The sequence below is a fragment of the Ictidomys tridecemlineatus genome, chromosome 5 (assembly GCF_052094955.1).
Source record: "Ictidomys tridecemlineatus isolate mIctTri1 chromosome 5, mIctTri1.hap1, whole genome shotgun sequence".
In the NCBI taxonomy this organism is placed as follows: domain Eukaryota; kingdom Metazoa; phylum Chordata; class Mammalia; order Rodentia; family Sciuridae; genus Ictidomys; species Ictidomys tridecemlineatus.
In genome coordinates, this window is record NC_135481.1 from 39,197,137 (window position 1) to 39,220,855 (window position 23,719).

Genomic DNA, 23,719 nt, shown 5'->3' on the forward strand with positions numbered 1-23,719 from the left:
TGCCCAGCCCAGGCCTCTCCTCAACCTCTCCAGGGCAAAGACTCCTCTAACCTTCCCCACCACACCCAAGACAACCCCCTCCTGACTCCACTCCCTGTTCCTGCTCCGTTTGGCCTCTCCGCCAACACTGCTCTGTCAACCATCCATAAGGGTCAGCAACCATCTTATCCCAGCGAGGCAGGCTTCGAAGCCTCTTTTTCCTAGCCTTTGACCTTCTTTCCTTCTCAGTCTCCTGCTGCCCTCTAGCCACTCCTCCTCTGTGTCCTCTTCTGTTCTCTTCCCTTGCCTGTCCATCTGTGCACGTTTCTCTCTTGCCATCTCTTGTTCACTTCTCTGTTTCACCCTTACACCACCTCCTCCCAAGTCCTGGGCTCCACCACCTGCACCAAGTGCAGACCCCTCACCTGTAGGGTGTGAGGGGCCTCAGGGGACGCACCGGCTGCCAGAAGACTCAGAGATACCCATATGATCCACATGTGCTTAAACTCCTGGCCCTATTTTATGTTCCTCCTTTTTTTAAATAATATTTTTCCTGTTTTATACCCACATTATGTCAGATCAAGTGGGGTTGCCACCACCGACCTAACACATTATCTCATAATTTATAGACCCTGTTAAGCTGTCTTAAGTTCCTCTCCTGTAAGTCAAGCATAAGCAAACAACTAAGTAATGACAGTAAAATCAATGAAACCAGTCTCCATCTGATATCTGGTTCTCCCGAAACTGCCCCTCCTCTACTTGTTCCTGATATAAATATATATTTTTCTTTTCTTTCTTTTTTTTTTAAAAGAGAGAGTGAGAGAGGAGAGAGAGAGAATTTTTTTTTTAATATTTATTTTTTAGTTCTCGGCGGACACAACATCTTTGTTGGTATGTGGTGCTGAGGATCGAACCCGGGCCGCACGCATGCCAGGCGAGCGCGCTACCGCTTGAGCCACATCCCCAGCCCTATATATTTTTCTTTTCTCTGTTTTTTAGTTGCCAATGGACTTTACTTATTTATATGCGGTGCTGAGAATCCAACCCAGTGCCTCACACATGCTAGGCAAGCTCTCCAACACTGAGCCACAACCCCAGCCCTTGTCCCTGTTTTTGTTGCTGGCATTGCCTCACAGCCAATGAGGACTAGGACTCTGCAGAGCCCAGAGTCACCAAATCTTGCAGTGGCTTCCTTCTCCAGGTTTCCATCTTCTTTTCCAACCCTCCTGTCTCTATACCAGTAAAGAGTTCCTGATTTAATGATTTCTTTCTCCCTTATATATTTATTCTATATGTATATATGTATTGTATATATTTATTTATTTTAGTTGTAGTTGGACACAATAACTTCATTTTATTTATTTATTTTTACGTGGTGCTTGGGAGTGAACCCAGGGCCCCACATGTGCTAGGCAAGTGCTCTCAGTGGAGCCCCAGCCCCGGCCCCAGTATTTGTTTTTCTAAACATATTACCCCCCTCCCCTTTAAACTAGAAGACAAGGGACCTCTTTATTTCCTTTTCATTCTGATCTCTGGTTCTGGGCTCTGTTGATACAACCCCCAGGAGCTGCTGCAGGTGGGAAGGAGAGGCAAGCTCTGGTGAGAGGGATTAGGATCTCCCTGGGCTGAAGCTAGGCTTCCAGGTGAGACCATTGACCACAATCCCCTCTCTCTACAGAAGCTTAAAAGTGCCTTCCTAGGCTTTATCCTTTTTGTGGTAGGGTGGGGAGAGAAGTAGTCTTGAGCAATAGGGCAAACCACTCCTCATTCAAGGCTGTTTGTTTAAGTGGGCAGGGATGGGTTTGGGAGGAAAAAAAGCAGTTTTGTCATTGTTTACTTGAACTGTCAGGATATATAAGTTTTGGAGACAAATCCTCAATACAGGGAAGGCAGGGTGGGTTTTAAAGAATAAGATGATGGAGATTCATTCCAAAGTTAAATGCCTAGAGCGCCCAGGTGAGCACTGAACCCGAGAGCGGCAGGCAGGGTGAGAACTGTGAATGGTTTAGTACCTACCTGGCTGAAGAGAACCCCGGACTCATTGCCTGGATTGCTGCAGGAATGTGGGCCCTGGATTGGCAGGTCCTCAAAAAATTTTTTTTTCAATATTTATTTTTTAGTTATAGGTGGACACTATATATATATAGTATTTGGACACAATATCTTCATTTTATTTATTTATTTTTATGTGATGCTGAGGATCGAACCCAGTGCCCCACACTTGCCAGGCGAGTACTCTAACGCTGAGCCACAACTTCAGCCCAGGATACAATATCTTTATTTTATTTTTATATCGTGCTGAGGATTGAACACAGTGCCTCATGCAAGCTAAGCAAGCGCTCTACCTCTGAGCCAGAACCCCTGCCCTCAAAGTTTTTTCAACAAGCTAGAAATATAGATTTTTTCCCTCTGGTATTAGAAATTGAACACAGGGGGCTGGGGTTGTGGCTCAGAGGTAGAGCGCTCGCCTAGCATGCGCAAAGCCCTGGGATGGATCGATCCTCAGCACCACATAAAAATCATTAAATAAAATAAAGGTATTATGTTCAACTACAACTAAAAAATAAAATATTTTTAAAAAATGCAACACAGGGCCTCACACATGCTAGACAATTACTGAGCTACATCCCAGACCTTTTAATTTTATTCTGAGACAGGTTTTTGCTAAATTGTATAGGCTGGCCTTAAACTTGTGATCCTCTTGCCTCAGCCCCCTGAGTACCTAGGATTATAGGCAAGTAACACTGTACCTGGCTCTAAATGCTTAAAATTTTATGTTTATTTATTTATTATCAGGAATTGAAGTCAGGAGTGCTTAACCACTGAGCCGCATCCCCAGCCCTATTTTGTATTTTATTTAGAGACAGGGTCTCACTGAGTTGCTTAACTCCTCGCCTTTGCTGAGGCTGGCTTTGAACTCTCAATCCTCTTGCCTCAGCCTCCTGAGCCACTGGGATTACAGGAGTGTACCACCACACCCAGCTCCTGATTATTTTTTGAGACAGGGTCTTGCTAAGTCTTTAGGACCTTGATAAATTGCTGATGCTGGTTTTGAATTTGCAATCCTCCTGCCTCAGTCTGCTGAGCCACTGAGATTACAGGTGTGCGCCACCATGTCCAGCCTCTAAATTCTAAATTTATTAAACAATGACGTCTCCTGACTCTCTAAATTAAACCACTGTGTTGTCAGAGCATGGCAGGCACCCAGTGTACAAAGGCTTTGACTAGCCTATACTGTGTAGTTTCTGTGTCCCTCATTCAAGTTATCTTGGTTAATTGATTTAGTCTTGCCTCCTCCCTCTGTCACTCTCCTGTGTCCTGTGGTATAAACTCTGATAATGTGGCTCGCTATCTACTTGTTTTTTCCTTTTTCCATCCTTTTTTATTGTTGTTGTTGTTGTTGGAGATTGTCACAACACCTTTATTTAATTAATTAATTTATTTATCTTTGCAGTGCTGAGGATCAAACCCAGGGCCTCACTCTCTAGTTTTTTAGCTCTCCACTCTCTAGTTTTTTTTTTTTGTTTTGTTTTGTTTTAGAGAGAGAGAGAGAGAGAGAGAGAGAGAGAGAGAGAGAGAGAGAATTTTAATATTTATTTTTCAGTGGCGGACACAACATCTTTGTTGGTATGTGGTGCTGAGGATCAAACCCGGGCCGCACGCATGCCAGGCGAGCAGCTACCGCTTGAGCCACATCCCCAGCCCCCACTCTCTAGTTCTTAAAGTCTGGCTTTAATACTCAAGTCCCTGCTCAATACCTAAGAGCCCATCAGTGTGGCCTCTACCCACCAACCTCTTCACTTTCCTTCTGATGGCTTTGGGACACACTGGGAAGCTTGCCACTTCCAAACAAAACAAGACCCATAGCGCTGGGAATGTGGCTCAATAGTAGAAGTCTTGCCTAGGGTGCATGAGGCCCTGGATTCAATCTTCCTGTTACCACACGCAAACACCCCAAAATACCTGTGACATTTTTTTTTTCAGTACTGGGAATTTGAACCCAGAGTCTTATGCATGCTAAGCAAGCACTCTGCCACTGAGATGTATCTCCCACTGTCCATTTATTTGATTGCTATGGTTTTGCTGTGCTTAGATTACCAAACTCACACCCATATGCACCTTATTATCTCATTTTTTTCAAGTTATTTTTATTGTAGTAAAATATAATAACATAAAATTTACTATCTTAACTATTTTAAGTGTCTAGTTAGGTAGCATTAAGTATATCATCACTATCATCTCCAGAGAACTTTTTATATTGCAACAGTGAAATCTATCCATGAAACAATCACTTCCCACTCCTCCCCCTGCCCCTGAAACCACCATTCTACTTTCTGTCTCTATGATTTCAACTTGTCTAAGTCAAAATATGTCTAAATATGAGTGGAACCATACAGTATTTATCTTTTTGTGGCTAGTTTATTTCATTTATCATAATATTCTCAAGGTTCATTTGTGTTGTAGCATATATCAGAACTCCCTTCCTTTTTTTAGGCTAAATAATATTCCATTGTATATATTATTCTATTTTACTTGTCCGTTCATGACTATAGACACTTGTGTTGCTTCCATATTTTAACTATTATGAGTAACGCTGTTATGAACATGGGTGTATAAATCTCTTCAAGACCTTTGCTCATCTATTTAATACTCCCTCCATGAAGCCATTTCTCAACCTTCTTAATCTCCATGGCTTTACTAGCCTCTGTTTCTTTTCAACATCTATTTATTGGACACTTAGTATCCACCAGCAGGGTCTGAATTGGGAATACTGAGGTAAAGAAGTCCCAATCCAGGTTTTGAGGAGTCTCACCCAAATGAATGCAGACACACTAACATGGCTCATCTATTTTTTTTTTTTTTTTTTGTACTGGGGATTGAACTCAGGGGCACTTAACTACCGAGCCACATCCCCAGCCCAATTTTGTATTTTATTAGAGACTGGGTCTCACTGAGTTGCCCAGCACCTCACCATTGCTGAGGCTGGCTTTGAACTCATGATCCTACTGTCTCAGCCTCCCCAGTCACTGGACTTACAGGCGTGTGCCACTGTGCCCAGCCTACATGGTTCATCTGTATGCAGCTTGAGCAAGTGGAGAGGACAGCAACGGACTTTCACTGGAGAATCAGGGAAAGGTTTCTGAGCTGGGTCATATATAGAGTAGGAACTTCCCAGGGGCAAAGGGGCATTTGAGATAGAAGGAACTGCTTGTGCAAAAACATGAGCAATGTCATTTGAGTGGGGATGAAGCAGAGGAAGTGATAAGGAGTGGTTTGGGAACCAAATTATCACAGCCTTTGCATCTGTGCTGCCTGCATTCCAGAGTGTAAGCTCCAGGGGAGCAAGGCTGTGGCTTGGCCTCCATTGCTTCACATCTGCCACCTGCCTGAGACTGACCTTCCCTTAAACTCTTGTAGGAAGAAATCACACTGGCCAGTAATGCTAAGAGCGCCCCCTAGTGACCTCTGCAAAGCTCCCACCTCCTCCAGCCAGAGCTGACAGATCAGGCAACCATTATCCCAGCAGCTGTTACTAGGGATAGCACTTTGTGTAGCATCATTCCACTTGATCTCTACCCCTCCCTGAGAGTATGTTCACTTCAGGCCAACAAACACTTATTAAGTTCTTACTCTGGGTTGATCATTGGGTATTCTAGACATTGTTTGAGTCATTAATCACCCTGCTTATAGAGAACCAACAATAATGGGGGCCCAGAGGAGAGATTGAGTCTGGACAGTGGCCTGGAAAAGTATGGGGTTAGGAGAGGAAATACAGCACCCATGAAAATGAACAAAGAGAATGAGCCCCACCCCTGCCATCTACTCAACATTCACTGAATAACTACCATTAACTGAGGTCACAGAGGGTACATGAGGTGCTGGAGATCCAGGGATGACTAAGATGCCATCTGTGACTCCAGGAGCTTACAACCAGCAGGAAGACAGATAGGTAAACAAAAGAAGAGGTGCCCTGTGCTCAGGGTCCTGTTGGCAGATCCAGGAGTGTGGAGCAAAGAGTACCAGCCAGCAGGACCAGTGTGGCAGTGGGAAGTTTTGATCTTAGGCTGGGATGATAAAGGGAAGGTGGTACCTGTGGTCTCACTGAATAGAACAGGTACAAAAAAATCAAGAGGCATTACCATTGAAAGGTGGCTCATCTGGTGTGCAGGAAGGTTCTGTTTCCTGGTTTGGCTGCTTCTTTAGAGATGTACACAGTGGTGGAAATTCAGAGTTGAACACCCAGGACTTCACATATGTAGATTCATGTCATGGCACTTCAGTTGCTTACCAATAGCCCCCAACCTCTCCTGGAAGACTATACTCTAGGGAATATTTTTTTTGGGTTTGGATCCAGTCCTCCCACACCAACTCCAGGACCTCAGAATTAACCTTCACTGTCAGTTTCCTTGCCTGTAAAATGGGGGTAATAGCACCTTCACCACAAGGTTGTGCTGAATTGCATATGAAATATAAAGCTCTTCAGTAGCGCTTTCCGCCTGCTTCTCTCAACAATGTCAAATTTCTAATGATTGTCAGTGCCTGGCATATAGGAGCTCAATGTGATTTATTAAATAAATGAGTTAATTGAAAGTGTGACTTTTTTCCCTCCCCTACCAGGAGATAGTTTGAGCAAACAGAGAAGTGGATTGGCGTGGGGTAACTCAATTAATGGCTCCTGAGCAGCACAGAACTTGGGAAGGGCTGCATTTGCTTCTGTGGATGGACAGGGAGGCAGACCTAAGTCTGATCAGGTGGATGGAAGGATCAGGGTTGAAGCCTGTGCAACCCCTCTCCAAATCCCCCAGTACACAGTGGGTTAAGACTCGCCCCAGTGAGAAGCTCCACCAGAAATCATACTACACAGCAGGGCCTTGGCCTCCAGGTGCCCCCTACTCGCATGGCCCTCACCCCTCCCCTCTGGTGGTCAAATTTGGCACTTCTCTCCACCCTGGGGCCAGAGCAGTTTCGGGAGAGGTGGGAAAACCTGCTAAACAGGATGGCCAAAGTCTGAACCAGTTGGACTGGGCGGTCACATCTACCCCTAGCAATCTGGTATCCCTCTCTTGCCCGCAGAACAGAGGCAGAAACTGTGCAAAACAAATGATTTTATTTAAAAATTTTATTTTTTGAGGTGCTGGGGATTGAATCCAGGGCCTCATGCATGCTAGGCAAGCACTCCACCACTGAGCTACACCCCAGCCTCACAAACCATTTTATCACACTGTGAGTGAATTGGATTTGTGGGAAATCGAGGAGGGGTTGGTGGTGTGATGTCAGAGAGCCCTGGGATTAGGGACTGGGGATTCAGGGGCTGGTCAAGGGCAGAGTTCAACCTCAAGGGAAAAGGAAGAAAGAAGGCAAAGGAAGACATTCCTTCCATTTGTCTTCTCCCCTACCCCTAGGGCATTAAATAAACAAAAAGCTTTTTTAAAATTTCCCCTCCCCAACACTGGGCATAGAATCCAGGGGTTTGTGCATGGTAAGCATTTAGCACACACTCTAGCACTGATCTATGCCTCCAGCCCCCAAAAGCAATACTTTACAACACTAACTACATAGAGAAGTCCTTCCTTCCAGCTCTGGACCGTGTAGTGGAAGGGCAGCTGTGGAAGACACTGGGGCCTCCAGCTTCTGACACCATCCCAGGCACCATGGGGTGGGGGCAGGCAGCTTCAACCAGGACCCAAAACTCCAACTTCCTCTGAACCCCTAGGCAGGGCAGGTCCTTCTATGCACAATACTCCTGGTTCAAGGATTTTTTGCTTCTCTCAGACCCTTGTGTTTTCTCAGAAACAACTAGCCTGAGCCCAGAGGCTTCCAAGACAGCTAAAGCCCTGGCTTCTGAGGCAGAATGTGCTTGGAAAACAGGCAGGAGTCTTGTCCCAAAGTTTTCCCCAGTCCAGGCCTCTGTCTTGGTAAGCAGGAAGCAGGGCCTGGTGAGAGATGGCAAGAGCCCCAGGCTCAGAGGGGTCGGGTGGTATGATTATAGACCAGGTGCTCTGTGTCTTCAGTGGTGGAGACAGTGGAGCTAGCAGGGGTGGGTGGTGGGTGATTCAGGTGGTGATGTCTGCGCAAGTCCTGTCTCTGGTTCTTGAAGCACCAATAACCCAGGATGGCTATCACCATGATGATGCAGGTGACCAGGAGTACAGCAACAGCCACTTCCACAGAGCCTGGGGAAGAAGGAGCAGAAAAAGGGGCTCCCAAGCCTTGCCTGGCTATGACACTTACCCCATTCTACCAAGGGAGTCAAGTCAAATAGATGCCAGGTATGGAAGCACATCGGTACCCAACTCACATCTCCAGCATATAAGCTGAAGGCAGCATCTGGCAGCTCAGATGGGTTCCAATAGGTCTTAGGTCTTGGCTCTAAGTTACTCTATTTACAGGTAGCTTGGGAAAAAGACCTGGGACTCTGATTACAGACATCTCCGAATTTCCACACTCCGAATTTCCCTCCCTTGCCCATGACGGGCCTCACTATTTGATCGCAGTAGTCTGTCTCTATAGGTAACCTTAGGATCCTTTTCAACATGGTTTAAGAGTCCACAACCAATCATGTGGAGTTGATCCCTTGAGTTGATATCTATGCATCCACCTTGGCATCAGGACAGACCAGGGCTTACCTACACTGGAGATGGAGCTTTCCCGTCGCAGACCAAACACATCTTTCTCTGCAACATGATGGGGAAGAGAGACCAGTTAGTATTAAGGGCCCTGAGACTCAGCTGCTCCCAGTGCCCCAGCTCCTCTTTGCCATTCTCTCCCATGGCTTGATGGAGGGGTGACCAACTTAGGCCTTGGGACAGAGCTAAGTCTCTTCTTCTTCATCCCACCCAATACACCCCCACCAGCCCCCTCACTGGAGATGCCGTGACAGGACTCGAGACACTGCTGCTCTTCCTCAAAGTTGTTCTTGTTGCCATAACAACCACCATAAGTGAAGCGGGCACAGCGTTCACTGAAAGGGTTGTAGTACCAGCGTGGGATGCTCTCCTGGCAGAGTCCTGTGTCTGGCAGGTCCACACAGTGCCCTGGGGGGTGGGGAGCAGGCAAAGCAGTGAGCACACAGAGAACCCTGCCACCACCCTGCAGGCCCCACGTGGCTTCTGTCCACCACCTCCTGCTTGCCCCATGGGGAGAGCAACTGTGGTTCAGTGAGGATCTGGGAGCCCCAGAAACATCTGGATCTTCTGCAGTTTTGCCAGAGACAAGGAAGGCAAAGCCTGAAAATAAGCTTTGGCATAATGGGAAACTACATGGACTTACACAGTTATTTTTCAATTTCCTGTCACTGTAGTTTGCATTTTTAACAAAGAAAATGGCTCTCAAAGAGGATGGTTCTCAGGGTTGCGGTTGTGGCTCAGAGGTAGAACGTTCGCCTAGCATGTGTGCAGTGCTGGGTTCGATCCTCAGCACCACATATAAATAAAGAAATAAAATAAAGGTATTGTGTCCAACTACAACTGACTCAGTATGTTCATATTGTGCACAACTACAACCAAAATATATATATATTTAAAAAAAAGATGGTTCTCAGAGTCTGAGCCTTGGCAAGCAATGATGTCCAGCTAATATTCACTAACATTGTTTATTATATTTATCATAATTTTCAACTTGTAGCAAATTATAGTTGCTTTCCATTTACGTGAAACTCCTTTTTAATACACTGAGTTAAAAAAAAAAAAGAAACTGATTAAGTGATCTGCATTGGGCATGGCTAACATTATAAAGCTGTTCAGATAATGGGTGATCATTGAGGTGTGGGAAGCATAGTCACAGAAGGGGACTCAGGAGCCAGCCAGAGAACAGGCTGCTCCCCAGGAGAAACCCTCTGCCCTCCAGGGCTTTGGGCCTTAGTCTGGCACATACAATAGGTTCCTCGGGCACTGCCAGGTGGAATGAGGATGGCAGTGCCAGCGTTTGACCTGACCCAGAGGTTCTGGGGAGGATCTCACCTTTGTCACTGAGGAAATGGATACTCTGGAGCTCATCAAAGCCACTGGTGTCTGCAGAGATGAAAAGTCAGAGGCTCAACAAGGGTCTCCCGGGGACACAGGGCAGAGCTGCTGGGACCTCCCTGCCTGCTGCCCACCCCTTTTCCATTCCCCAGGCCTCACATTTTTCACAGGTGGCCTCATCAGAGCCGTCAGGGCAGTCTGGGGTGTCATCACACTCCAGGAAGCTGTCGATGCAGCAGCCATTACTGCAGCGAAATTGGGTGGAGTGGCAGCTGCCAGAACATACTGGGTCAGGGAAAAATGGGGTAGAGGTGAGGTCAGGCTCAGGCAAACAACAGGTGCCAAGGGTCCATGGTCTGCCTGGCCTTCTCCAACATGATATCCTGATGTGTGCCTATTCTCTCTCCACCAACCCGACTCCTCATACATGTAACCTGGGCAGATTCTGACAGGAAGATGTTGGGTTGGAAGGGGTGGGGTGTTCTATGATCCTTCCATATTATAAGAGGAGGAATGTGTTGGGCAAAGTTGGATTGGTCATGGGTATGGAGGAAGACCTGGCAGGGTGAGGGAGACAGGGAAAGTAACAACACCTACCTGGATGGTGCCTTTCCATTGAGGGGCCTGGGGGAAAATGGAGAAGTCAGAGAGGCATGGTCAGGTCCCAGCAGATATGAGATGATTGCAGGTGGGGAACAGGAAACTCCCACAGCCCACTCCCTGACTGGTGAAGAAAGACCACCCACCCTGGGTGAAAAGTCAGTTAAGCCCCAAAGCTGCCTCTCAAAGGCCCACCTTGCACATTCCGGCAGGCTAGCATACACTCTTCTTCCCGAAGGTAGTTGTTCTTGTTGCCTAAGCAACCTCCATAAGTGAATCTCTTGCAGATTTGTTCTGTGGGGTCATAGTACCAGCGGGGGAAGGAACCCCGGCAGCGGCCCACCTTGTTAGATGCAAGGCAATAATCTAGAGGGAGGAGAGCTTGTGAGGGGGAGGCTATGGGACCCATTAGCATAGGGCAGAAGGCTCCAGGTGCCACCTGCCCACCCTTCCCTCACCTTCTGTCTGCTTGGCAGATAGCACAGTGACTGTGACGTTGGCCTTATTCTCTGGTTGTTCTGAGCCAGTCACTGTCAACTGGAACAGGTAGGTGCCTTCCTTGAGTCCCCACAGCTCCACCTGGTCCGGATTGTTCCTCTACACATAGGACTGGTCATCAGGCTTGGACACCCCTTAATACCCCTGGGCTACCCCAGGAACTCCCAGCCACATACCCACTTCCTAGGGACTTGGTGCTAAATTCATCCTCACCTTCTCTCCACCCCACACCACCAGGAACCACTGGTTAGCCTGTTACCCTAGGAAGGGGCCCCGTGGAGGCTGATGGGGGAGGAGGTCAGGAAGTCGGTCCAGTATCTCACCTCTATCCTGACGTCTGTGCCACCCTGCAGTAGATGCCAATCTATGTTTTCCACATCCTTTAGCACCAGGGGTTCCTGGGGCTGCACCTTCAAGTCTATGCCCACCCAGGCCCTTGGGATCCGGGACCCTGGAGGAAGGTGAAGTAAGATCAACTCTCACTGAATGGACCAGGTATCTACTGGGGAGGAAGTAGGGCGGTGGCACTATGGGCCATATCTGGATCAACTTGGAACTTGGCAGCTTGTGTGGGACATGATAAAAGCTAACAAAACCAGTGTCTTGTTCTCTATTCAGGGACATTCTTTATGTGGTAAAACCCACTTTCTGATTCTTACTGAACAGCCTGTGCTGTCTAACCTCATTTGGGAAGTATGTATGTACTTGGAGGAATGAGCTTGTTCCTTATAATAAGCAGGTGCTTGTGCTAATTGCTTTAAAGTAACACTTTAAGGTTAAAGTAACACTTTCTTTTAAAGTCAAAAAAGGAAATGTGTAATTAAAATTTATCATGTTTACTCTGCCAGTCTAGACCATGCAAAAGCCTGTCTGGACAGAGGTCTAAAGCAGAGTTCCTGGGAAATAAGGTAGCAAGCCCTGGAACCCCAGGGTCAGTGGCTATGGGAATGAGGTGTCTGTTCAGCTCTGACAGATTCTACAAGTGGTCCCAGACTCTTAATGTTAGTCTGTGCCTATGGCTTCCTCTATCCAGGATCAAAATCTAGGGGACAGAGAAAAGAACAAAGCATGAGTCCCACTCATTAAATGGTGGCTCCCAAAAGATATGTCCACTGCAAACCCCTGAAACCTACATATGTGACCTTATTTGGGAAAAGGACATTTGCAGAAGTATGTATGTTACAGATTTCCAGATGAGGTCATCCTGGATTAGTTGGCTAGGCCCCAAATCTAATGACAAGTGTCTTTTTTAAAGTGTATATCTTTATTTTACTTATTTATTTTTATGTGGTGCTGAGGATCGAACCCAGGGTCTCACACGTACTAGGCAAGCTCTCTACTGCTGAGCCACAAGCCCAGCCTCTTCCCTCCACAAGTGTCCTTTAAGAAACAGAAGAGAAGGCAAAATGAAAGAAGAGACCATGTTAAGACAAACAGAGACTGGAGTGAGGCAGTCACAAGCCAAAAGACACACGGAGCCACCACAAGCTGGAAGAGGTAAGGAAGGATTCTCTGCTGAAGTCTTCAGAGACAGTGTGTCTCTGATGACATCTTGATTTTAGACTTTTGACCTCTATAACTGTGAAATAAATTTGTTTTTTTAAATCATTTTATTGTTGTTGTTGTATATTTTTTATGTGGTGTTGGGGATTGAACCCAGAACCTCATGCATTCATGCATGCTAGGTAAGGGCTTTACCACTAAGCTACATCCACACTCCTAAATTTCTGGGTTGTTTTTTTTTAATATTTATTTTTTAGTTGTAGTTGGACACAATATCTTTATTTATTTTTATGTGGTGCTGAGGATTGAACCCAGGGCCTTGCACATGCTAGGCAAGCGCTTTACTGCTGAGCCACAACTCCAACCCAAAATTTCTGTTGTTTTAAGCCAAACAGTTTATAGTGATTTGTTACAACAGCCCTAGGAAATGAACAAAGTGTCTGGCAGGAATTATAGTCCCGTTGGGCAGATAAAATCCAACAACATGAAGCAGTATATGTACAAGACAAGGCAGAGGACACTGTGAGAAGGGAGATAGGCCAGAGGAAGGAAGGCATTCTGGAGAAGGGAAGAAGAATTTTTAAATCTTTTTTGTTGCTGATGACAATAGAAAACAAGAGTGAGGAGCTAGGAATTTGCAAGGCTGGTTCAATGGGCAATAAGGAAATCAGCCAGGCTGGCACAAACCTCAAAGAGCTGCAGAATGCCAGGCAAGAGTGTTTGTTCACAACAGAAGTAATATTCAAATATTAAATAACTGGTGATACAGGAAGGGGACAGATGTTGGCTGTGAGCAGTGGGGCAAAGTCCTGGAGGCTTTTGCATTACCAGACGCTGACCTCTGAGATTCCCGATGGAGGCCCAGGAGTCCTAAGGGAGGGGCTAGGACTCAGCAGAGAGCTCCTGCTCTGGGCAGTACTTGTTCACACATATATTTGGAAAGGTTCTGTGCAGCAAGGAGGGTGACAGGTGGACCAGGGCAGTGGTCAGGGCAAGTTCAACAGGAAGGGTCTGAATCACAAAGCAGTCAAGAAAATGGAAAGAAGGATGTAAGAAACTGGTGGGCAGACACTTCAGGCTTCTCACGAAAGGCTCTGGGAACTCAGGAGGAAGAGCCAGGGCACACATGGAAGGGAAACTAGATGTAGAGGGAACCTGTGTGTTCACTCACAGAGAAGCTGAACTTGAGGCAAGAAAGATCCACCAGAAACAGGAGGCAGTGGCAGATATGTGTGGGCTTTCCAGAGGCCAGGGCTGGAGACAGAAAGGAAGTGTATTTACCAACAAAGCTGATGCCTTGCTGGGTACATTGCGAATGTGACTGCCATCACATTGAGTACCTATCTGAATTACTTATATCAGGGGTCAGCACACTGTAGCCTGTGGGCCAAATTCATCCCACCATCTGTTATATTTTGAAATGGATAAAGAAAAAAAGTATATAACATTAAAATTTGTGGGGCTACTGAGATGTAGCTTAGTAGCAGACTGCTTGCTGAGGATGCATGAAACCCTGGGTTAGATTCCTAGCACTGGGGAAAAAAAAGTGTGCCTGTAAGTTGGAGCACAACTTTGCCCCTGTCCTTACATATTGTCTAAGGATGCTTCCACATGACAACAGCAGAGTGGTTATAACAGAGACCTTATTTCACACAAAGCTTAAAATATTTACTATTTAGACCTTTAAAGAAGAAAAGTTTGTTTACTATCATAAAATGTTCTTTCATTTACCTAGAATAATCTCATTATTCCAAATAAAATGAATTCAATATTGGAAAAAAAATGGAGGAGCTGGGGTTGTGGCTCAGTGGTAGAGCACTTGCCTGGCATGTGTGAGGCACTGGGTTCAATTCTCAGCACCACATATAAATAAATGAACAAAGTAAAGGCCCATTTTTAAAAAAATAAAGGAATCTCTTTTTTTTTTTTTTTTTAAAGGAAGAACTTGTTGACTCCAACCTGAGAGGTTAATAACTTGCCCAGGGTCATGGCTCAGTTTGTTTGTTTTTTTAAGTGAAACCAGGGGTCTTGTGTATGCTAGGCAAGTACTCTATCAATGAGCCACATCCCCAGCACTTCTGGCTCAGTTTTTAAATAGCAAAGCTGGGATTTGAACTAACTCCAGAGCTCATGTCTTCTCCAAAATGTCACGCTATAGGTCATCATCTGCTTAGAGGTGTGATTTTTGTTGTTTTAAAATCCTGAGTTTTTGTTTTGTAGTCTAAATAATACATGTTTATTAAATAAAAAAGGGAGGTGAAAATTAATTAGCCTCTTTTCCTTAACACCCCAAATTCCTTATACCAAAGGCATCTACCAGTTTGTGTGTAATGAATATAGTATTTTAATTCACAGCTTTCTTTCCTTCTTTCCTAACCATGCTGCCTTGGGGTTTATTATTATTCCAACAGCATCACAGGATTCAATTAAAGGATGTGTTGACAGACACTGAAATTGTTTCCAATTCTTCATTATTATAAACAATACTACAATGAATAACTGTCTGTCAAGCTGTTGTATACATGTGTAAATCGAGCAGCAAAATGAATTCCTACAAGTACAATTGTGTCAATGATGACAAGCATCTACAGTTCTGATACTGCCCTCCATGGAGGCTCTAAAGAGGGTCACTTCAGGTATAAGAGTGAGTGTGGGGTAGTGGCTTGGTGGTAGAGTGCTCGCCTAGCATGCATGAGGCACTGGGTTCAATCCTCAGCACCACATAAAAACAAACTAATGTATCCACCTAAAACTAAAGATACATAAATAAATAAATATTTTTTAAAAAAGAGTGTGTACATGAGCTGGGGTTGTGGCTCAGCTCTGCTTGCCTAGCATGTGTGAGGCCCTGGGTTTGATTCTCAGCACCGTATATAAATAAATAAAATAAAGGTCAACAAAAAATAAAATAAAGGTCAACAAAAAAGAGTGAGTGCAAAGCAAGAAGAAAAGGTAAAGTCAGGTGTGGTGGAATACACCTGTAATTCCAGGAGGATCACAAGTTTGTGGCCCACCTTAGCAACTTAGCAATAAACTTTTTTTTTTTTTTTTGGAGTGGGGATCTAGCTCACTGGTAAAGTGCCTTGGGGCCCAATCCCCAGTTTAAAAAAATTAAAAAAAAGTTTAGGAGATGAGGGCAGCTGGTAGAAGGCCAAGTCACAGGATTCTTCCTTAATGAGGCAGAGAAAGCAGAGCCAATGGGGAAGCTCACAGAATTGGTCACAGAGAAGAGACCCAGGACACATGGAGACAGCAGAGGGATGGAAGGGAAGAGGTTTCACAGGGAAACATGTCAAACATATGGATACCTACAAAACTGAGAAAACATACTGGATTTAAGGAATTTAGAAAAAAGAGAGTAGAAAAGTGTCTGGAAGTAACCCTGGCTCAGTGGTGATCAGGAAAAGAGCCTGAGAGATGAAATAAGAGGGCAGTGAACTGGAGGAGCCACCACCTTGCATTTTGTAGAAAATGAAAGAAAATAGACTACTTAGAAGCCTACCTAGCAGACAAGAGATTATAGGCCTCAAGTCCAGCCCCCTAGGTCAAAGTGACAAGGAGAGAGATGCCAGACCTTGAATTGAATAGAATAGACCTTGAATAGAATTCCTACCCACAACTTGCTAAGCCCCAGGTCCCAGGACCAAGGGCCGATGCCCTGCCCTACCACTCCCTTGTTCCCATCCCCAAGAGACCAAAGGCTAGACTGGCAATAAAACTAGCCCTCCCCCAGCTGCCAAGCCCCAGGACATCTCCAGGGAAACACAGACTCCACCTCCTAAACCACTCTGCCATAGGGAAGATGGGGGAGGGCAGGAGCAGGGGAGAGGAGGGACAAACTCCCTGGCCTCCAGCTGTAGGAATCTGGACTGGACTGGCCTGGCCACAGGCAGGGAAGAGAAAACAAATCAACCCTTTTCAATAGGATTTCTCTACCAAGTATAAAAATCAAAGATTTAGGACTGGGGATATGACTCAGTGGTAGAGTACTTGCCTGGCATTTGTGAGAGTCTTGGGTTCAATTCCCAGTACCGGAAAAGAAAAAAAAAAGTTCAGAAGCCCTGTCTACCCAGTCTATTTTGGCTGCTTCTGTCTGCTCTAGCCTCGAATTTACCAGCCAGACTTAGCCAACAGTGGAGCCCTTTACATACACAGCTTCCCCCACTTTCCAAGGCAGAACCTTGAAAATAGTCTACAATGTCCTGGGGCTCACTTGTAGTCCAAGTCCTACCCAACTTTTTACATGCCCCAGGAAATCCCCACTCTAGCCTACCTTGTGCCAAGTAGGCCAGTCCTTGGGGGTTTCCAGATGAGAAAGGCTGCGCCCAAGACCAGGTGACCCTTATCCAGTTCACCTTCCTGACCAGACTTCAGAGTATCTGGCTCTGACCCTTGATGGGCCTCCTATAGGGCCTATGTCAGAGCAGGAAGGGCACTGACAGTCAATTAGAGTCACTGCCACCTACACTATCTATTGCTTCCTTGTGGAACAGGCTCCAGTTCTGGCCCAGTGGGACCTCAGAGTTCAGCTTAGACCATAGATATTGACCCCCATTTCACAGAATTCCCATCTCACTTCTCCTCAGAGACACAAAAGAGCTACTGGGAGACCTGGAAGAGGTACTAGCCCTAGAAAAGGCTGGAGAGGAAAGTCCCTTGTCTACTTTCCACACCGAGCTCACCTCTGACTCAGCCCCAGCCAGTCCTGGCCACTGGACTCCCCAGTCTTTGCTTTTGTTATCTGTTGGCTATCTTGGGTCAGAATGCTAGGTTTCTACTGGAACGGTGGTCTCATGTGAAAAAAGAGCCCAGGACTTTTGGAGTCTCCCTGTGTGAGTCCTAAGTTTACAATTTATGGACATTATGGTGGGGTAGGGGCTAAATCTAAAAAGCAGTTGACTAACAACAGCATCCTTTTCAGAATGAGGCCTGCAGGATGAATGGCACAGAATTCAGTAATGGTTATCTGTTTATGACCCACTTTTGTCCTGGAGCCCTACCTGGCCAGAGAGCAGGTGAAGAAAATGAGGAGGAAAGGTTCTTGACCAGTCTTGATCTCACTCCCTACTGCTCAGTTGGAGGAAAAAGGAGGAGTTTTGACCCCTATTTTGCCCCTATCCGTGGAAGTAAACAAGGTGAGCAGACAGCTCTGCTACCATTTCCTAAGCAAGGAGAGCCCTGCTTGGTTCACATGGGTGAGTGCATGCACACATACACACACACACACACACACACACACACACACACACACACATACACCTGCATGAACAGGTGACATCCTTCCCCTACCAGATATACATACCATTGGGCTGACTCACCCAGCAACCTTCCTCATCCCCCATCCCAGAGCCTCTGGGCTATTGTGCCCCCAACACCACTTCTCTTGGAGTCAATCCCAGACAGGGCTTCTTCCTTAGTCTCTTGGGGTCTGCCTTTCCCCTCCAGATCAACAAAAGGCCAATCTGTTCTCAGGTGTACAGAGATGTCAATCAGCTCAACATTCAGCCAGTGGAGGAGACTAGCCAGGCTCACTTGCCAAGGACTCAAGGTGCCTAGGACAGTGGTTGGCCAGGGTACCTTTCTAGTCACAGGCTGCATCCAGACACCTAATAATCTGACTCAGCCTATGAGGGTCAGAGGTTGTGAAGCCTGGAGAGTTGTCTCTTCTCTCCCATACACACAGCCCAAGGCCAGGCTTCCCTTGGGTGCCAGAACATTCTGAATTCAAGAGCCAGAGCCTGGGCTCTGGAATGTCCCCCATCCCCACTCATACCATCTTTCTTTTGTTCACTGGTTATAGTTCCTCCTGGAGGAGTCAGGTGGAATTGGATTTTCCTCCCTAACTTCTTTCTTGGTTCCCTCGGGACCATAGTTAGTTCCCTTTTGAGCCTCTCCAGATCCATCCATGCCCGCCATCTCCGCCTCCTCCTTTTTACCTCCAAAGCCCTGGGTCCGAAGCTCGTGGTACGAGTGGTAAACCTCTCTAGTGAGGTAGTTGATGAAGCCCTCTCTGCGCGCGAACTTGCACACAAAGTTGTGCTCGTAGAGGCAATTCATGAGGAAGCAGGCGGTGATGGCGTCCTCGCCGCCGTCGGGCTGCAGTTCCACCAGCGCCAGGTTGCAATTCTGGGTGGTGCAACAGGAGCGCACGCAATCCCAGCCCCGGCGCACGGTGGGGGAACCCAGAAAGGTGGCCCCGTTGCTGACCGAGGCTTCCGTGTCCAGCACGAAGGCAGGAACCCCCGGAGTGAAGAGGTTCAGACAGGCAGTTCCCGCCGGCAGCTCAGGGGGTGCGGGAGGCAGCCCGGCCTCAGTGATCTGGAGACCCAGCACGCACAGAAGCAACACCTCAAGGACCACAGGGATGCCGGCCTGGGCAAGGCGAGCGCCGGCCATCGTCCTCCCAGGGGCCGTCGCCCTCTTCCCCGGGGTTGGGGGGGCGGGGGGAGTCACCTTCACAGTGCGAGCCTCTGGGTTCTGAGGGTACTTGTGACCTGAGAGAAGGGAGGGGACAGAGGAGGCACGCCTGATCAGCCTGGGAGGGAGACTTCGAGGGAGGCGGGCAGGCAGGCAGGAAGTCGGGGTGCGGGGGCACGGAACACCCCGCAGTGAAGAGGGGCACGCGGGCCCGACCTCCCACACACACTCTAGTGACCGGGTCGCCCGAAGGACGGACACACAAACTGTTAAGAAGCTCACGTACCCGGACGCACGTACAGGTGCCAAACAAACGGCCAAACATGCTCCGAGCCCGCTCCGCCTCCGCCTCCGCCTCGCGCTCCAGGGCCCCGGTTACCTGGGCAGGTGAGCGGGGTGGGGCCTGGCCTGCCGAGGATCCGGGCCTGGTTTCCTGCGCGGCTCAGGCCGCGGCTTCTGCCGGGGTGCCGAGTGCTCTCGGGATCTGCCACCGCCACCCCCTAGTTTCTGGTGAAACTGAGTCAGCGCGGCCGGGGCGGAGCGGACATTAACTCCTGCGTCGCCGGCCCCGCCCACGCCGGTGCACCCCCACCCACGCGTCCCAGCCGAACTTCCGGCCCCGCCAGCTCCGCCAGCCCCGCGGCCCTGGGACCTCAGCCTCCCCCGGAGCTGCCAGGTTTTCAGAGCTCTAGGAGAGGGGAGCCGCGTCCCCACGAGGTAGCTCTAGGCGACCCCCACAGGGCCCAGCCTCCGGAGGGGCCCAGCGCCCCAGAACTGCATCCCGAACTCCGAAGGCCAACGCAGGTTCGGGACGCTGCGGCAAAGTCGCAAAAGTCGGGCGCTCTGGGACGGCTGCCTCTTGTCCCCCTTTCAGGTCAGAGCCAGCATCACCAGCCCCAGATTGTGAAGCAATTGGGTAGGGACTGGAGAAGAAGTGGGGAAAAGGATGATGCAAACGGATCTTGCTTAGCCAACCCCCTAGGTCATCATTTCCATCTCCTGACGGGAAGAGAACCCAGAAGCTGGGTGGCTGCACCTGTGATAACGGGGATCCGGGGTTTCTGCTCCAGTGTCATCACCCTTGCCAGTTCCTGGCAGTTATCCTTTCTGCCAGAATGAAAAACCATGGCGATTCCCCTCGTCTAGACTTCTCCGTTTGACCACAATGGTTCCCTTTCGTTTGAGACCTTTCCTCAACTTGTATTTTTCTTTATGGTCTCTCATCCCTCATCCATGGCTGCTCCCTTATCTGAAGCTCAGATTCCTCTACCCTCCCACAAAGGGGTTGTTCCAGGTCAGCAGCTGACCACTCTTTTCCAGTGAAGTGTCCATGGAAGCTCAAAGGGCCCAGTTTACAAGTATAGGTGATTTAATGTCCTTCACAAAACCGTGGCCTCCTGGAAGCCAAGTTCATTGCCCTTCCTAAGTGAAAAACTCTTAAAAGACCATTCTCTACACAACAGGATTAGTCATAGTAATGCTTTTCCCCCCAAAAAAAGAGATCACATCTATTCAGATATCTTTAGGAACCCCTGACCCAAAGGGAACATTCTTCCCCATTTCTCATACAGAGCAGCTTTTCCTAGTAGGACTTGTAGTCAAGGATCATTTTCCTTCATGAACAACAACATTTACCAACTGCCCACATTATGGGCGTTGGGGTTGGGAGCTGGGGTATGTCTTCTCTTTGGATTTTCAGGGGTGTTCCATATCCCCTGGCATAGTGGTGGCCATGATGGTAAATTAGGAAAGAAGCAAATGATTGTGGTGCAGCTACTGGGAAGAAAAGTTTTTGTCAAGATCTGATTCCAGAAGTTTATACGTCAAGGAGAGTATTAATATATAGTGATATTACATTACCAGAAGTTTGTCATTATACCCATTATACACACCATTACAAAAACCTGCATTTATCAAGCACTGGGAATGCTCTAACCCTATTCCTAAGTGCTTCCCACACATTACCCATTAAGATCAAATCAAACCAAGGAAGTCATTACTCTTTTTATTCCCATTCTTATGGATGAGTAAATAGACTCAGATAAGTGAACTAATTTGTCAGATAATCCAGCAGTTAAGTGGCAGAGAAAAGATAGGAGCCTAGGTAAGCCCACCTTACTCCCACACTTTAACATTGGGCTTATGATACTTGCAATTCTACCTTTATCTGAAAAATTTACCCTCACCTCAGATTCAATTAGCCTGAAACAAAACATTTTCAAGTGGTAAACAGCCGCCATTTGTGATGCCTGCTGTTATGATTTGTCCCCTCTGAAATTCATGTTGAAATCTGCCATGGTGGCAGTGTTGGGAGATGGAGACTTTAAGAGATGATTAGGTCATTAAGAGGGATTAATGCCTTTCTTAGGGACCGTGTCAATTCTTGATGGACTGGATTAGTTACCATGAGAGCAGGTTGTCAAAAGTGTGAGGCTGTGCTGGGTGTGGTGGCACACGCCTATAATCCCAGTGGCTCTGGAGGCTGAAACAGGAGGATCATGAGTTCAAAGCCAGACTCAGCATTGGTGAGGCACTAAGCAACTCTAAATAAAATCTCTAAATAAAATATAAAATAGGGCTGTGGATGTGGCTCAGTGGTTGAGTGTCTCTGAGTTGAATCCCCAGTAACAACAACATAAAAAAAAAAAAAACCTGCCTCTCGTTTTGTGTCTACTGCACATGCCCACCTGCCTTTCTACTTTTCCTCCATTGTTATGATATTGCATAAGCCCCTCACTGGATCTGAGCTCCAGATCTTGGATTTTTAACCTCTGGAACCGTGAACTAAATAAACTCCTTTATAAATTACTTAGTCTCAGGTATTCTGTGAAGTAGCAGAAAATGGACACCTACTGTGTTCTTTCCAGGCACTTGACATGTATGATTCATGCTCTGGCAACACTTACTATTCTTACCATACACAGAAGTTCCATAATTATTGAGGTCCCATAGTGAAGAGCGGGAAATAAGATTACATGTGGTTGAGCAATGGGCTTCATATTTAGATTTTGATGTTTATTTTATTTGGGGGGGGCAGATACTGGGGATCTAACCCAGAAGGGTTTTACCACTCTTCTACATCCCCAGCCTTCATTTTAAGAAGGCTCTCACTAAATTGCTTAGACCTTGCTAAATTGCTGAGGCTGGCCTTGAGTTTGCTATCCTGCTGCCTCAGTTTTCTGAGCCACTGGGATTACAGACATGTACCACTATGCCAGGCTACAATACTGTGTTTAATTCTTTCACCTGCCTCTTACTCTCCTCCTAAAAGGTGGAGTCTATTTCCCTTCTCTTTGACTCACACTGCTTGCTTTGGCCAATAGGACATAGCAGAAATGGTGCCATGTGACTTCTAGACTTCTAGGCTATGGTTTCTAACTTTCCCTCTTAGAGTCGGTAGTGACATTCAGAAATTTGAGTACTTTGCAGAAAATAGAGTCATCTGAAGAGGAAAGGGCCATGAGGATGAAGGACTGAAGGAAATGAGAGAAGCCTGACTGGTTCCCAGTGTCCTCCTACCCCCAGCCAAGGAGCTGGGTGAAGCTATCTTGCATCTTCTGCCCCAGTAAGTCCCCTCAGCAGAGACTACTGGTCCTGCCAAGCCTTGCCTAAGTTGCAGAATTGTGAGCAAGTAAATAGCTGTTTCTGTTTTAATTTTTTGAATATCTGGGTGGTTTAATGCCAATAATAAGGGAAACAGAAGGATAACAATTACAAAATGGTTTTTACTGTTAACTATCTAAATAAAAGTCCACTAATTATATTGCAGAAACAATGATTTTTAAAAATATTTATTTTTTAGTTGTACATGGACACAATAGCTTTATTTTATTTGTTTATTTTTATGTAATGTTGAGGAGCGAACCCAGGACTTCACATATGCTAGGTGAGCACTCTACCCCTGAGCCACAACCCCAGAAACAATGATTTTTGTTGAGGAATTTTGAGGGGGAAGTAATGCAATACTTTTGAAGATTAGGCCACTATCAGTTTTATTTAAAAGGGGATAGGATAGACCCTCTCAGATAATGCAACAGCCCTTAAATGGATATTTTTGAAGAATTCTAATGTTGAAAGTGCCCACGATTTTCTATTGTAGGTACCCTCTAACTAGCTACCAGTGATCTATACCTCCAGGTATTCACACTCTTGTGTAATCTTTTCTCTTTCAGTGTGTCTGGATCTGGTCACTTGCTTCTAATGACTAGAATATAGCCAAAGTTATGGGATGTCACCTCCCTAGATTACAAAAGACTGTAATTCCTTCTTTCTCTCCCTCCCTTTCTCCTTCTCTGGTCTAATGTAATTGACATGCCTCATCCTAAATAGCATTCTAGAGAAGTCCACATGACAAAGAATCCATGTCTTTAGCCAATAGCATCTGGAACTCAAGACCTGCCAACACCCATGTAAGTGAGCTTAGAAGTAGGTCTTCCTACAGTTGCATCTTAAAATGATTACAGGCCTGGCTGACACCTCGACTGCAGCCTTATGAGAATTCCTGAGCCAGAGGACCCAGCTGAGGGAGCTAATCCCAGAATCTTCACCTACCCAATCAGTGATATAACAAATGCTTATTGTTTAAAGCTGATATATTTTAGGATGATTTGTTATACAGCAAGAGATAACTGCTGCACTTATTAACTGAAAATAGTATAGAATTTCAAACTATATACAGTTTACTTGACAACCAATATATCCATAAATACCAACCCCCCACAGTTTTGCATATCCTATGACATTGTAGTTCCACCTCTATA

At 46.6% G+C, this 23,719-nt stretch overlaps 1 protein-coding gene and 1 non-coding gene across 3 annotated transcripts; both read right to left on the reverse strand.

The window, feature by feature from the left end:
• Window positions 1–7,081: 7,081 nt before the first annotated feature.
• Window positions 7,082–19,544, reverse strand: Spint1 (serine peptidase inhibitor, Kunitz type 1). Of its 2 annotated transcripts, none has more exons than XM_021725810.3 (11): window positions 19,339–19,544; window positions 18,479–19,036; window positions 11,363–11,490; window positions 11,000–11,138; window positions 10,737–10,907; window positions 10,539–10,565; window positions 10,101–10,226; window positions 9,939–9,989; window positions 8,844–9,014; window positions 8,607–8,654; window positions 7,082–8,153 (listed from the first exon to the last, which is right to left on the reverse strand). In XM_021725810.3, the coding sequence occupies exons 2-11, from the start codon at window positions 18,936–18,938 to the stop codon at window positions 7,942–7,944; spliced, it is 1,533 nt and encodes a 510-aa protein (XP_021581485.1). In that variant the 5' UTR covers window positions 18,939–19,036; window positions 19,339–19,544; the 3' UTR covers window positions 7,082–7,941. The 2 variants fall into 2 exon arrangements, with proteins under 2 accessions (XP_021581485.1, XP_005316474.1); XM_005316417.5 differs by having other exon boundaries at window positions 19,246–19,544.
• On the reverse strand, window positions 7,107–7,178 carry Trnaa-agc (transfer RNA alanine (anticodon AGC)). Its single transcript has one exon. It is a non-coding gene; the product is annotated as a tRNA-Ala (tRNA).
• Window positions 19,545–23,719: the final 4,175 nt, after the last annotated feature.